Consider the following 14944-nt stretch of genomic DNA (forward strand, 5'->3'; position numbering starts at 1 on the left):
CCCGCCGAAAGCGTGCCGCGGCGGAACGGCCCGGCCCCCGGGGCAGCCCCGGCAATCTGGGCGGAAAAAAGGGGCCGGCCGCTTCTGCGTTGCCTCGGTTATAGCGAGAAGGGGCCCCATCTCCGTTATCTCAAAATGTCATCATCTTGTCTACGGTCCCCGTACGTTTCTCCGGGGGAGGCGTCTTGCAACGTATTAATAACTTGAAAGGGCAAATCCTCCCGAAATTAAGTGCAAATGCGGCCAGAGCGTACAAAAGGCCAGCGCCCTCGGTCTGCGCGAGGCACGACAGTACTAAAAATACGCTCTTTCCTCGGTGCAGAAGCCTTCAGGGCACTTGGTGATGTTGGTGGGTTTTGGTTCAGTGGCGGGTGGTGCTGAGGAGATGGTGACGCCTGTTCTGTGGCGGGTGGGTTTAGAGGTTGTAGTTTTCAAAAGCAACGAAGTGACTTAGGAGCCTAAGCCCCAGTGAACGTCAGTAACGTGTACGTTATAGGACAGGGATACAGGTTTCACCGGTAGCGTTTCCGAATGTGGCTCTGGTCGTATCAGAATAACCACTCCCACTTTTAGAGGAAAAGTGTTGTTTATTGTTAATGTTTTAGGCATGACAACTCCTGACGTGGATGCTCATACATTCATTCAAGCTTACTCAATGTAGGTTGCGAGGCAGACAGGGAAATTGGTTTAAACGAGGCTTGGAAGCATCCATTGCAGGGTTGTGCACCAGCTCATCTCACTCTGTTGGTACCCCAGTGGAGCTTCCCTGTGTTGAACATGTGCCTCAAGTGGACTGGAGCACAAGCCAGCGAGGCTGGTTCTCCAAAGTCACTTAGGTACTTTCCACTCCCGTTTGCCGTATTAGCACAACTACTCTACCTCATCTTTTGGGCGCAGGAATATAATTTATCCTTTTGCTTCCTCTTTCTTTCTGTCACATCGGCTTCATGATTTTCCATGGAAATTTATGCAGCAGTGATCTGTTGGCTCTTTTTATTTGTCTTTCCACATTTCCTTCTTTTTTTTTTTTCCCCTCCTCTCTATTTTTATGTGCAACGTTAAAATGATGCTCTAAGCAAGATTGTGGTTTTTATACTTAATGCGCAAGTTGCCATTTCTTTCTTTGTTTTTGTGAGATTGAACTGGTATCACCTTCAAACTGTCAAGTCTATGGAGCGCTACAAAGAGGCAATCAGAAATTCATAGTTCAGCTTACATTTAACACTATGTTAATTTGTGTTAAAAGTACAAAGTGGAGCAAAGCTAAGAATAGAAGGGATAATTATTATTATAAATAGCTTGCTGCAAGGATAGGGATGGTTTTGGTGCCTTGTGCTTGCCTTATTTGAGGTCCAGCCTTTGAAATGTGCTATATTAACATTCTGCTCTTTGTCTTTTTAACCCTGCTAAGTCCTGAAAATGCTGTGGGTAGTTACTTATTTGCGTTCAAGATTTAATGTGTTTCTCCCTTTTTCGATATAAGCAAAGTTCTTCTTGGATATTGAAACATTTTATGAAACAGTAAGAAAAGCATCAAGGATTATTGGTTCTGTTGTTGAGTCTTGTTCTGGGAGCCAGAGATCTAGTGAAAAATGAGGAGAGCATTAACTGAGCACGTTAATACAGAAAAATTAGCCTTGGAAATTGAGGAGCTTCTGAATGCAGGAAGTGCGTGGCTGAAGGCAGTTAAGGTTTTTGCAGGGAACAGGAGGAGAACTGTTTGGAGTCTGAGGGTGCTACCACATGAACTCTTGTGACTTGCGGTTAAGCGCAGTTGGCAGAAACGAAGGTATACAGTCTCCTCTGCTGCTGCCATTCGCGATCCGGCTGGTGAGTGCAAGACAAAATTGACGGTGGTCTCGGCTCACGTTAGGAATTGTTAATTGCAGGGGCAGTTTGGGCTTTTTTCCATACAGCAGCAGTAGACTGCAGCAAAGGAACGAGCTGAACAAATTGAGGTAGTGCCCTCTTATAGATAGTCCTGCGAATGTCATAAAAAGGCAGAACTGGCTTGTGGGTACTCTGAGTGATTACACTAGACTTAATTGTCTCTCCTAACTGAGGTGACGGTAGTCTACGTCTTGGCATAGAGGGCTCTGATTGCTCATGCTGTGGCCTCTGCAAGGTCTGAGTAGCCGTGTTATGTGGTGTAGTGACAGCTGTGCAGGCCTGGTTGCTTGTACGAACCCTCAGACAACATTTCTGTAATACAGCTGTAAGTCAGGATATACTGCTTTACCTTACCACGCTGTCTGGTGCGTACACGGTCCATGTTCAGATTTTTGTCCAATTCATCTCGGATAGAAAGGTAGTTATTAAGATGAGTTTTTTCAAAAAAAAGGTGACAATGCTACTATTGTTATCTGAGTTCTCCCTGTGACAGCTTCGAGATTGGAATTGCCAATCAACATGATGTTTTCAACGTACTCAAAATCTGATGTTCAAGTTTATGTGTGTGTGACCTTACGAAGTCCTGTGATCTGATGTGCTCGTACCGCTTGACAGGCAAAGGAAAGTAGCCTCAAAGTTCAGTTCCTCGATGCCTAGCATAAATGACAGGTCTTCTGCGTAGATGTGCTGGGTTTTTGGTTTTGATAGTGTTAGTGAAAAATAGGTTTTGTTCTTGGTATGTATTACACACTTGCAGTTTGAAGACTTAGCCCAGGTATAAACTGGGTGTGTGTTGGGTCTGAATGCACCAAACCAGTTCAATGGCATCTATAAAATAGTTTGGAAAACAGGTTTTTCAAGGTAGCCAGGCTCGATAGACTGTTCTGTAAATAAGTAAACCTATCGTATGACCTGACTGTTTTTAACAACAAAAAGGGATTTTAGAATTTAGGTCTTGTATTACTAGTGATTACTGGAGATAAAAACGGGCTTAAGAAAGACTTGAGTTTCAAGTTTTAAAGTTGCACGTACATCAGTGGGGACTGCCCTCCCGCCTGCCGAAACACCATTTGTACACCTAGGCGTATGCCTTTCTGTGAAGCAGAGAGTAGTAGCTCTTGCCCAGAATGAGTCCTTAGAATTCATGCACTGGTTGTTTACTCTAGACAGGAGAAACCTTGCCCTTTTTAGCTGGAGAAAGAGGTGCGTGCGTGGGTGGTAAAAGAAGCATCCAGTGGACAAATGTGGTTCTTCACCAAGTGGATGTTTTTCTGCTTTGCTTTTTTCCCCAGCGTGGACTTGATGAATTGAACGTAAACTCTCCCATATACAGCTAGCAGACATAATAATGATAGTCTGCTTGTTTCTGACCTTGTGCTCATTCAAACAGTGCAGAATTAGCATTGTTTCAGTACGCAGGGGTTGGCACAGCATTCCACCTCGCCGAACCGCCGGGCAGCAAATAATAGGAGCCTGCTCCAGTGGGTTTTGATCATCGGTTCTGGGACTTTGTTCTGTGCTACGACTAATAGCTGTGTTAGAACTTGCTGTTACTGCCTAGTGTCTCCCCTGCTCTAGTTTGAAGAAAAATATTTTTATCACTTTTCCCGGTCTGTAACTTATATTATGTATGTTATATTTAGTAGCCTGCATCTAATTTGTTCAAGACTTGAGGCCTAATCATCATCACCAGGATAAAGGATTCTTTGGAACTGCCAAGTGGATGTACTGATAACATCATCTATTGAAATGGTTTTAACAGTATACGGTATGGTATAAAGGAATTTGTAAATCCGACTGTAAACCTAGCCTGAAGGCTTTTCTGCTTTTGTGGGAAAAGGATTAGGAGAAGCTATTCCTGAGTAACTTCACGTATTCAAGACACTGGAGAAGATCATTTATTCTTACCTGGAAGTGGTGATTCAGTTCATTTTGTGAAGTTAACATGAAATAAAGGAACGTCAGCAGCAAAAAGATCACAGGAAAATAAAGTTCTCAGGAAAAGTATTTTAGTGACTCTCAACAATAGAAATAATGAATGTCCATTTGGTAAAAACGCTATTCTCTTAAAATCTGTCAACTGTTTATAGGGAATTCTTTATGTAGCTGTCATTAAGAATGCCTAGGTTTTGTGCTTGAATATTGAAAATCGGTTCTAAGTTGAGTTTCACAAGCAGCTGAATACCTGTTCTGCTGGTGGTTCACCAGGTAAGGTTTTTAAGGCAAACCTGCAAGAAAGGAAATGTTTTACATTCTAAAGTATATTGTTTGAGATATTTCACTTAAGAGAAATATATGCAGGAATTCTTACTATGGCAGGTCTTAGTGTGATTCAAGAATTGTATAAGCTGGACGTGCTTTGAACAAGTCTTTTCAGTCCATATGTGCAAAGTCCTGTGTCAAGTTACTAGTTGAAATGGTTTATTATGTTGTGAAGCATGACTCCTGTTCTAATCCTGAAGTATATGAGTGTCAAGTTCTGAAGTATATTAGTGTATTCCAGACAGGGGTATTGTGTTTTCTGAGCCTGTCAGGTATAAATTCCTGTAGTATGCTTGCTGCTGTCTTATTTTAGCTGGGAATTCACAATTATAAACAGCGCTGGACTAGAATGAAGTTCACAGGGGTTTTTCTGTTTGTTTCACATAGCATGTATTTCACCTTGAACAATGCCAACTCAAGGCTTGTCAAGGTAGCTTCATTAAATGTCGTTCATATATCCTTGTTTTCTGTAATGCTTCCTCTTTCTGGCTTGTTCTGGAGGGCAGATGTGGCACTATTACTGAAAAACACTTGCGTTGAATGGTGTCTTAAGTGCTTAAGCTCAGCTGAAACTGAAATTCCTCTTTTCAGGTCTGTTAGGGACCTGAAATTCACGGTGGGTTGGTTTCAGGAACGTTCTGCTTGGACTTCAAGATTTCTACATTTTCAGCACTTGGCATCCAGGCTGGCAAGGGGGATAGGCTGGTGGAGCACCAGATGGGACCCTGATGGGAGGTTTGCTAGATTTGCATTGGAATTCCATCAAAACCAACATGTTTCCATTGACTGTTGTGATTTAAATGAATTGTCACTTTGACAGAAAAATTGGTGCTTTGTGACAGAGCGCTCCTCACAGAAGCCTTCAAGCAGCTGTAAAGATCTGTGCAGTTGATATCTTTTCATCTTTTGAATTGTGTAGATTGATTTGAATATAAGCACAGGGAGGGAGAGAACAAGGCTTTAACAAGGCATTGTGATTTGGAGAAAAACATGTCTCTGGTGTGTGGAAGAAAGGTCTTTTATGGTCTCAACTGCAAAGTAGAGTTGCTGCGCGCCATCCCACATCTGCTGCGCTCCACCTCGGAGAAGGCTACATTTTGTAGCTGGATGAAGTGATCCTTTGTTCAGCTTTTGAGTAAAAAGAGGTTCTTTTCTTGAACGGCCAGGGTTTTGCATCATGCTGGGATGTAAGTATCACCTGAGTGTCCTTTGGACTCAGCACAGCCGCGTTCCTTGCTGTACGTTTACACAGATGGGGCCGAAGGCTTGAGGTGTAACTCCGGAGCAAAATTTTATCTGCAGAGCCCCTGTTGGTGGCTGCTGGGAGAAATAAACATTTTTCAAAAATACACTTAGATCAGTGAAGTGTAACACGCGTTTAGTGCTTTGGGTCTTTTTTTTCTCATCAGTGTTTCTGTGGAGGGCAGTGGAATTGTATTTAAAAATGGAAGTGATTACAAGATGTGATTGCTCGTATATTCCTGAATAATCCAGTAGTTAGGGTAGAGCCAGTAAAAATGCTGTTTTCTAAATGTGGATTGAAACTTTCTCCAGCTATGAAGAATCACGTCATTATGGGATGTTTGAAAAGGGGAAAATGAAATGCATTTGAAAATATTTCTAGTAAATGAAACTGTTATTTACACATAGTTCATCGTGATCAAGTGTCATAAATGGGTGATAAGCCTTCAAATATTTGATTTTAGCTTGCAGATTAGTAAGTCATGCGTTTAGGAAGACTCGTGTTCATTTTCAGCAGCCTTATGGTCCCATTTTTTACTTTAATTATGCATCACATTTACATATTATTCTATTTATTTTTATTTCATTTTTTTCCTGTTTTCTCTAAGATGAATTTTTAAACCTGTTTGTCTTATTTGCCTTCTCATTTGTAAAATGTGTCCATCACGGGTGAGTTCTTGGAATTTTATTTTCATAGTGGCGTCTCCATTATCACCCCAGCTATTTTCCTCTCAAGATCTAAGAGCTGAACTGAATCAAAACTGAATCTCCCAATCTTTACATGGTCGTCTTTTTTGAAGAGTGTGCCCACATATTTTGCAGTGTTAATACTGTATTTGCATTTCTTTTAGTTGGCTTGCTTTTCATAGTCTCTGTGTTTTCTGATAAGAAGCACTGAATTCCTTGGGTTTGTTGGTGGTTTGGGGTTTTTTTTTTTTGTGGCATTCTTAGTCATAGATTCAGAATTTTTTTACAGTCCTCATGAATAATCTTAATATAATTGTGCTATAATTAATAGATTTTTTTAATGCCTGAGACAAATGCCAAGTTGGCTCCTAGATGGATGGTTTCTGTTTGTTTAGAGTACAAGTAGAAATAAACGCTACTGTTTTTCAGTCTCATTCCAGATGAGCCATCCCTTCCTGGAGGAAGTTGGTTACTACTTTGTGCCCATTCAGTATGCGGCATTTTGTTGTACACTGCTAGCAGTTGTGATCTGTGACAAGGAATCAAGTTTTGGTTTGTTGTTTGTTTGTTTTTTTTTTTTAGTTCAGGTGTGACTAAACTTGTTAAAATGTGCAGAGAAAATAACATTTCAAGCCACTGTCTGGTTTGGATTCAGATTTAACAAAGATGTCCAAAGTCAGCCCTGGCTAGAGGGAAATAGTTCTGGTTTTAAGCCATTTTTTTGTTCAGAATAAGTTGCAATCCTTGTGCCAGAAGCAGGATGGAGACTAAAATGATCAATTCACATTTACAGAAATATTTTATGAAAGGAAGCCGAGTTTCTGCCTAATAATTGTGCCCATCTATTGAGTTAGACTTTTTTTCACGTGGGGGACTTAATTTTAATGGCCTTGCTGGGGCACCAAGGGTCTGTGTGGCAAGTGCTGTGCAAAGTCGTCTTCACTGGGGCTTTGAGCGAGACCCTGTCGTGTGTCTTTGGCGTCCCTCCGCCCCTCCGGGCTGTGTCTGTTTTATCAGTTACAGGCGTGTTGGCGGGGTGTTTGGGGGGGGGGATGCACGCTCTGTGCTTTCCGCAGGGCCATTGAGATGGCTGCGTTGGGCCCCCCAGTCACTGGAAAATACCCTCATTTGAAATGCAGTGTCACGGCCTGGAAACAAGTTGGGTTTTTTTGTAGCTGTGTGCCTGGCAGCGTTACAGGGGTGATGCCTGATGTCCCTTGGGCGCAGGGGAGGACTACCGTCACCTGCCTCTGGCATGCTGTTGTTTGAGAGGCCTGGAGGTGCTGACGGGCAGCCAAGGTGGGATGTAAGGTGGCAGAGCAGACTACCTACAATAAGCTTGCTGTCCTGTTCTGCGCTACTTCCCCTCCACCTTTCCTACAGTCCTCTTTTCTTCTTCCTTCTTGGCACAGGCCCATACATATTGTACCTTTTGCACGTGGTTCCTTCCCGAAACTTTACAGTGGCTCTGTTTCACCCTTTGCATGCCAGCTTGACAGCCCGTTCCATTTTTGCCCCCCAGTCGCTCAGCGCCATGCCCTGCCAGCGAAGAAGGCCTCCTCTGTGCTCCCATCAGTGAGGCTCTTGTGCCTCTCACGCTGCTGCTGTTCACTTGGAAAGGACTTCCAGGAACTGTCTCGCTGTGGCCAGCCTGACGTTCAGACTCCAGAGCACCTTAACGCTCGTCATCGGTCCCCATTTGCTCAAAAGAGCACATCCCACTCGAGTGGCCTTTGGTGTTGCGCCGTGGTAGTGGAATAACTTACTAGGTATGCCTGAGTGGGACTGCTTATGCCATCGCGAGATAGCTGCAATGCCACCGGGGGGAATGCAGAGATTGTAGGAGAGCTGTTTGACGGGCCCAGCTAACGCCAGAGCGAGGAGCTGCCCAGTGCCGTCAAAAGGAGATACAAGGCTCCAGGGTTTGGGTGGGAATGGGACCCTTAGCGTGTGCTTCCAAGGTACAGAAAACACGGGGAGAGGTTTCAACTCGGAAATTATTTAGCTAATTTGGAAAAGCGTAAGCAGCACTCATGTTTCCGTAATTACTCGTGCTGGTTATAATTATGCCTTCTGAAGTAGCTTTACTTTGGATGCCATGGTAGGTGGCTTTGGTGTAAAGGGAAATGTCAGGAACTGCTGGAACCCAGCCTGCCTTTTTAAAGACATCTCGTGTGCTTGTTTTCTCTGCTTTATTGGTACATGCTTGTTATTTTTATGTGTAATGCTACCGCTGCATTGTGCGTCTGTTTAGGAGGTTTCTGGTAAATATGGAGAGAGGGGCTTTTCCAGCTGCCTGCTAATAAAGCAGTCGGCTTTGTACTCCTGTTGTAAGACCTCAAGTCATTTAAAGGATTTTAGGCATCCAGGATATAGCTGAAATGTGCCGTCCTTCAGCCTGGGTGACAGCTATTTGGAGTCAGTTCACTTGTAAACAGGGAGGTTGCTGTTTGCCTGAAGAATGCGGTTTTTAGAAACAGACTGAACTAAGTATCTCAAATTGGAAAACTTTCCCCCCCCCAGAAGGGTGGGGAGGAGGGTTTGGAGATTGAGAGCGTGGGGGAAGTATCCTTCAGAGGAGGCTTTTGAAATAGAGCAGAGGTTGTTAACTGCTGTCAGTGTTTTATTATCTGTTGAGCTTTTAGCTGTGAATTGCGAGGTTTGTGGAGGAGGACCTCGCCCTGTCTGCATAGTTACTGGAACCAACATTGAAGTTGAACGAATGCCATCGGGAGGTGGCAGCAGCAGGCCTGTGTGCATGCTTGGTTTGGGATGTCAGGAGCAATGGAAGTGAAACTGCAAATTTTTATAAACTTGGCCTTGATAGTCTTACAAGTGGTAAGAAAGAAAAGGCTTTGGGTTTGGGGGAAACGAAGGTAGAAGCAAAAGAAACCAAGTAAAAAGCTCCTTTTTTTTTTCCCCCCCTTCATCTGACTAGGTGGTTTAAGAAAGAGGAACAGTAGAACGTGTGTCTGATTTTTTTTCTAGCAATGTGGAAGAAAATAAGTGAGACATGGTGTGCTCTTTTTGCAGCAGAACTGCAGGGAGATGTAACTTCTAATGCTTTGGGAATGGGAAGGTGAAGCTTATGACAAACTTATCCTGAGACCTGTAGCCGAAGTCCATGGAAAAGGGAGAAGGAATGGGAGAGCATCAGAATGGTACCTGGCTGCGAACGACCTTGTTGTCCCTGCTCAGGCTAAAAAGTCCTTTGTAAACATTTCAGTACTTTGCTCTGTGGTATTCCGTGCGTCCATCAACTCTGAATAGCCCATATTTCTACTTATAAAATTAATTAAGATATCGGAAGGCTTTGAATTATTTAGTTTAATTCCAAAACACAAACAGCTTAAGAATGCAGTTTTTCAGATGTTCTTTAAAATAATCTGTGTGTAAACATAAAGATACATGTTCCAAAAGTCATCTTGGGAGTAAAATCTTTCACAGGAAAAAATCAAAGATTTGGCATGCCTTTAAAAGGACTTTGGTTTTGTGTGCGCGCGACTGAACTCGGCTCTCCTCGAGAGGTTTTGATAAAGCTCAAATTACAAGCCTTGAATTACCGGTCACTTACGTATATGGATGTTTGTGTGAAACCTGTCTTGCTTTTATTCCATGCAGATATTTTTCTCCTTTAAAATGGTAGACAAGGTGAAATGGTAGATTTCAAGTGCAGATATTTCTAGCATCCAGTAAATGTCTTCTCATGGAAATCTTTCTGAAATGGAGCCATAGTTGGCATTAGAGATCTAGGAATTTGTGTCCCCATCACTGCTTGAAAATAGAAGCAACAATTTATCTTCCTTTGCAACCCACAGGAAAAATAGCTCCATTAGTTTGAGGGTGTTAGTTTGCATGAGTTAAAGGATTTTTTTTTCTTAGTGAGTCTGTGGGAGGAACTTAGAGAAAGCTATTCAGGGAAGAATTCCCTTTGAAAATGGTTCTTCAGCATGCAAAGCTCAGTGTTAGTGAACCTTGAATTTTTCATCTGGAGTGATTTGTTTCCTGTCCCCTGCATTGTCTCCTGACAGCTCGTTCTGTCGTGTAGGTCCAGCTCTCGTGGAAATTCTTTCTCCCATCACGCCCAGGCTCGTCCTGTTCAGTTGCTTTCAGTGTCATGAGAAGGATGCTGGCATTTTGTGGTTAGTTTTGATCTCTTAAATGTTAGTGACGACATCTCCATTGGACCTCAGGTGGGGTAAGGAAAAGCTGCAAATGCGGTGGTACCTTCCTGCAGGGGGTTCTCAGTACGAAGGCCCGTTTGAGTTTTAACTTAGCGTGCCTACTAAGTAGATGGCACATACAGAGTTTCCTCAGCTGTGATTTTGGTACAAGATTATGCTCTTTTCCCCCATACAGGCATCTTTGCTTACCTGAACTACCATGTTCCCCGGACAAGACGGGAGATCCTGGAGACCCTTATCAAAGGGCTCCAGCGGCTGGAGTACAGAGGCTATGATTCTGCAGGTAGCTCTCTCCAAGCAACAGCGGTTCTTTTTTGAATTTTGGCCTGTAAATGATGATTTTCGTGGTGTGTTTGCAAATGGTTTCTACTGTCTTCTGCTTTTGAAGAAAGCTGAAACGCAAATTGATGTGCCTGTGATCATGTGGTCAGAGGTTTGGATTAACTTTCAATATACAGATTTCTGTAATGTTCTTGATGCCTGTTGTCGAAGGCTTTAAAAATACCTACAAGATGACAAAGGGAAAACTCACTTCTAGTCTAAGGGGTCTCTTGCCTTTATTCGGAGGGTCAGCTGAGGGGAGAAAGGGCACTGTAAAAAAAAAAAAAAAAATCAGCATTTGTTTATGTAAAATACTGTAATATACTTCCTGCACTTCACACTCTTTCTTCATTATTCCGTGGCGGTGCTTAGGTGTGGGAATTGATGGCGGAAACGACAAAGACTGGGAAGCTAATGCTTGCAAAATCCAGCTTATCAAACAGAAGGGGAAAGTGAAGGCTCTGGACGAAGAGGTTCACAGTACGTATTTCCCTTTCGTTCTTTGCCTGCTCGCTGTCCTTGAAATGTCCTCTCATCTCATTTGTGTTTTGAATATCACCTGTTTTACTCTGAAACACTGTATTTCCAAATAACTGTGTGTAAAGTGCCAGAGATGTAAACACTCACACGTGTGCTGTGAAGAACCCAGTGATCCTGTGGATGTTGTCATGAAGTTACAGAGAAGTCCTGGTTTCTCAAGACAAATGAGTCACATCCTCTTAAAATAAAACAGACCTGAAATACATTTTAGAAAGCAGACAAAAAAAACCCCAAGCAAAAAACTCCTTAAACTGGGGAAAGGGGAATTACTGGGAGATAATTATCAGAGACCTAGAGCTTGGACAAAAAAGAAAAATGCTCTGATAACTTCACCAGTTGAATTTTAAATTTTCATATGTAATGCTTGTCCCAACTAAGCTGTCCATCCCAGTAGCGATGGGCTAAGCAGTTGGCTTCAGGAAAGCACTAACGTATGTGTGTAACTGTCAAATCGATGAGAACACAGAGAGCGAGGTCTTCTGCATCCGTTTCTACCTCTTTCCATTCCCTCGAATTAAACGCTAAGTTCATTAAATCTGTGCAGAATGCAGAGAAACACAAAGTTGTTGGGTGTGGCATAGAGGCACGCCGTGTGAGAACGGGAAGATGCTTTTCAGAGGAGTCAAGATCTCTAGTTTGCATTCAAGAGCTGCTGTGTTGTTGTAACTTCACTTTTTTTTACCTCGTGCTAGTGTTAACCTCACAGTGCAGAGTGCTGTTTATCCAAAGGGAAGGTGGGCAGATCTAATCTTAGCGTAGAGAAAACCAGGAACTGAAAAGGCCAGGTGAGGTGGTATGTGCGTTACAGAAATAGAAGATATTCAAAATATTTCTGCCTGCTCAAGAAAATTGCAGGGTGTACAGTTTTAAAGAGATTGTGGGGACACTTGTAGAACAAAAGGAATCTTTTTTCCCAAAGAAATACTAAAGTTAACGGTATGCTTTCTAGAGACAAGGGTTAATGATGAATATTCTAACCATAGTGGTATGTAACCGTGAAATGGGCCGGTTCAGTCACAGCGGACAGTGTACGGGAGGTGACAGGAGGGCAAGGTGCACCCCAGAGAGAGAAATTAAGGTCGGGTTCTTTCTTAAACGTTGTTTTGTATTTTGGCGGGGTGAGGAGTGCAGGGAGGTTGCTTGTGTGCATCCGTGTTCTGAATCCCCTGAAAACACGCTTGATGTTTCGTTGGATTTGCTGATTCTGTTTCCCTGTCAGTATTGCTGTCCTGTGGACCCCGGAGGCCTGGTGAGACTCCCACGTTGACTTTGGGGTAGGGACAGCCCCTCAGTACTAAAAACTTCTCCTACTTCTGCTGCAGAGCAACAGGACATGGACCTCGACATCGAGTTTGATGTACACCTTGGAATCGCCCATACCCGTTGGGCTACCCACGGTGAGCCCAGCCCTATCAACAGCCACCCGCAACGCTCGGATAAAAACAACGGTGAGTGTGTTTGCTTGAGGAACCGCGCGCTCCTCAGCAGGTCTTGGAGCGTCTGGAAGAGCTTGCTGCCGTCTCCAGTGCCTGGTGTGTCACGGGGAGGGGTGGCTGGGCCCAGGGGCAGTGGGTTTATTGCAGGCCATGAGGCCGAGCCCAGTTACTGTGAAGCCGGAGGGGTTTGGACTCGATTTCTGGCCGCGGGGTATGTTTGCAGCAGTGAATGCTCTCAGGAAGGATTGGGATTAGTGCCCAGAGGTTCGGTGGGTGCACAGGCACAGTGCAAGGAGGAGGTAAACACGGAGTGAAACCGGATGGTAAGAATTTTCGTGACTATTCTTTGGAGTGGAATCTTGTATACTTCTTTTTTTCCCCCCATTTGTTTATGGTTTTTTTATAGTCGCCGCTGTATGGAAGAGGGTTGGTCTGCTCTGTGCTGCTGCAGCGTGCAGCTTGGTTAGTGTTCAGTGTAGCTGCCCGAGGAGCAGCACCGACAAGCTGGCAGGAGGAGCGCAGTGTTTTAATCGCTTCCAGCGGGCTGGAAACTGCCAAGCGCTTAAGTGCCCCCAGAAACCTTGCGGGATCTCAGTAGCCCTAGTCCCACCTGGGTCATTATTATCTTCTGCCGTTAGCAGCCACACCAAATGGGGCAGAGCAAGGGAATCACACCAGGAGGTGAAACTCTTCTCTTTATTCTGCCGAGTACGGCTTTTCACACAGTGAAGTTTTGTGGTCTCTGCTGTCTGTGTTACACGGCCGCGGGTGCCCGCTGCCAGGCGAGGGGGCTGGCGTGGGGCTGAGCGGGGCCTTTCCTCTTGTCTCCAGAGTTCATCGTCATCCACAACGGCATCATCACCAACTACAAAGACCTGCGGAAATTCCTGGTGAGTGACCCCCGTGTGTGTTTGTGTGTGTGACACTCACTCCCTCACTCTCCCACTCCCACTCACTCCCCAACTTGTATTCTCACACTCACTTTCCCACTCGCGCTCCCCCACTTGTCCCACTCCTCTACTCACATTCCGCCGCTCACTCCCCGCCTCATATTCTCGCACTTGCTCCCCCACTCACATTCCCACTCCCCCACTCACATTCACTCTCCTCTGTTCACGTTCCCCCACTCATATTTTTGCACTCACACTCCCGCTCCTGCTCATATTTACACCCGCACTCCTCCACCTACACTCTCACACTAACTCTCCTACTCTGTATGTTCTCACACTTACATCCCCCCATTCCCTCCCTACCTCACTCACACTCCCCTGTCACTCACACTCACCCTCCCACTCACATTCCTCCTCACACCCCACTCACTGCATTCCCCCACTCATATTCTTGCACTCACACTCACTACCCTACTTGCACGCCCCAACTTACACTCCCCCCTCGATCCCTCACACCCCCACTCACTCTCCCTCTCGTACTCCCTCTCCTCCATTCACACTCCCCCTCTTATTCTCCCACTCATGCTCCCCCACTCGCACTCGCTCACTTAAACTCTCTCCCTCCCCGACTCTCTCCCCCACTCGCACTCCTCCCCTTGTTCCCCACTCACATTCTCACACTCACTCTATTCACACTCCCCCACTCACACACCCCTCATTATTCTGCTCCCTCCTTCTCCCTCCTCCACGCGTGCTTATCCACTCACAGTCCCTCTCCCACTCACTCCCCCACTCACATTCTCACACTCACTTTTACCCCCCCTCCCCCCCCCCTCGCTCCACGCACACTCCCCTCGCACCCCTTCACTCACTCCTCCGCTCACCCCCGCACCCACCCGCTCGCTCCACGCACACTCCCCTCGCACCCCTTCACTCTTGCCCCAACTCACTTCTCACACTCACTCCTTTACTCTCACCCCCTCACTCACCCGCTCGCTCCACGCACACTCCCCTCGCACCCCTTCACTCATGCCCCAACTCACTACCCCGTTCCCCACTCACATTCTTGCACTCACCCCCACCTCTTGCACCCCCCACGCCACCTCTTGCTCCTCATTCTCTCCCTCGTAGCCTACCCCTCACTACCCCATTCCCCCACTCATCCTCTCACACTCACTCCCCCACTCGCCTCATTCATTTGTCTCCTCCACTCCCACACCCTCCTCACTCCCCTGCTCATATGCACTCACTCACTCCTTAACTCACACTCTCCCACTCAAACACTCCCCCTCACTGCACTCATTTGCCCACTCACCCTCACCCTCCCACTTAAACTCCTCCTCACTCCCCCACTCACTTGCCTCATTCCCCACTCATAGTCTCACACTCTCCCACTTACATACTCGATTCGCTACTCTCACTCCCCCACTCATATGCCCCCACTCGTTCCCCCACTAACCCTCTCCCTCCCACTCACCCTCCCGCCCCCCCA

At 45.3% G+C, this 14944-nt stretch overlaps 1 protein-coding gene across 1 annotated transcript in view; it reads left to right on the top strand.

Moving 5' to 3' along the window:
• The first annotated feature begins 9071 nt into the window (after positions 1-9071).
• GFPT1 (glutamine--fructose-6-phosphate transaminase 1) overlaps positions 9072-14944 on the top strand; it is a 39987-nt gene continuing 34114 nt past the window's right edge. Inside the window, exons 1-5 of the mRNA XM_009273800.1 lie at positions 9072-9087; positions 10441-10548; positions 10959-11066; positions 12449-12574; positions 13394-13452. Coding sequence (XP_009272075.1) covers positions 9072-9087; positions 10441-10548; positions 10959-11066; positions 12449-12574; positions 13394-13452 — 417 coding nt within the window. The remainder of the gene's footprint in view (positions 9088-10440; positions 10549-10958; positions 11067-12448; positions 12575-13393; positions 13453-14944) is intronic.

This window comes from Aptenodytes forsteri, unplaced genomic scaffold (assembly GCF_000699145.1).
Source record: "Aptenodytes forsteri isolate BGI_AS27 unplaced genomic scaffold, ASM69914v1 Scaffold127, whole genome shotgun sequence".
In the NCBI taxonomy this organism is placed as follows: Eukaryota; Metazoa; Chordata; class Aves; order Sphenisciformes; family Spheniscidae; genus Aptenodytes; species Aptenodytes forsteri.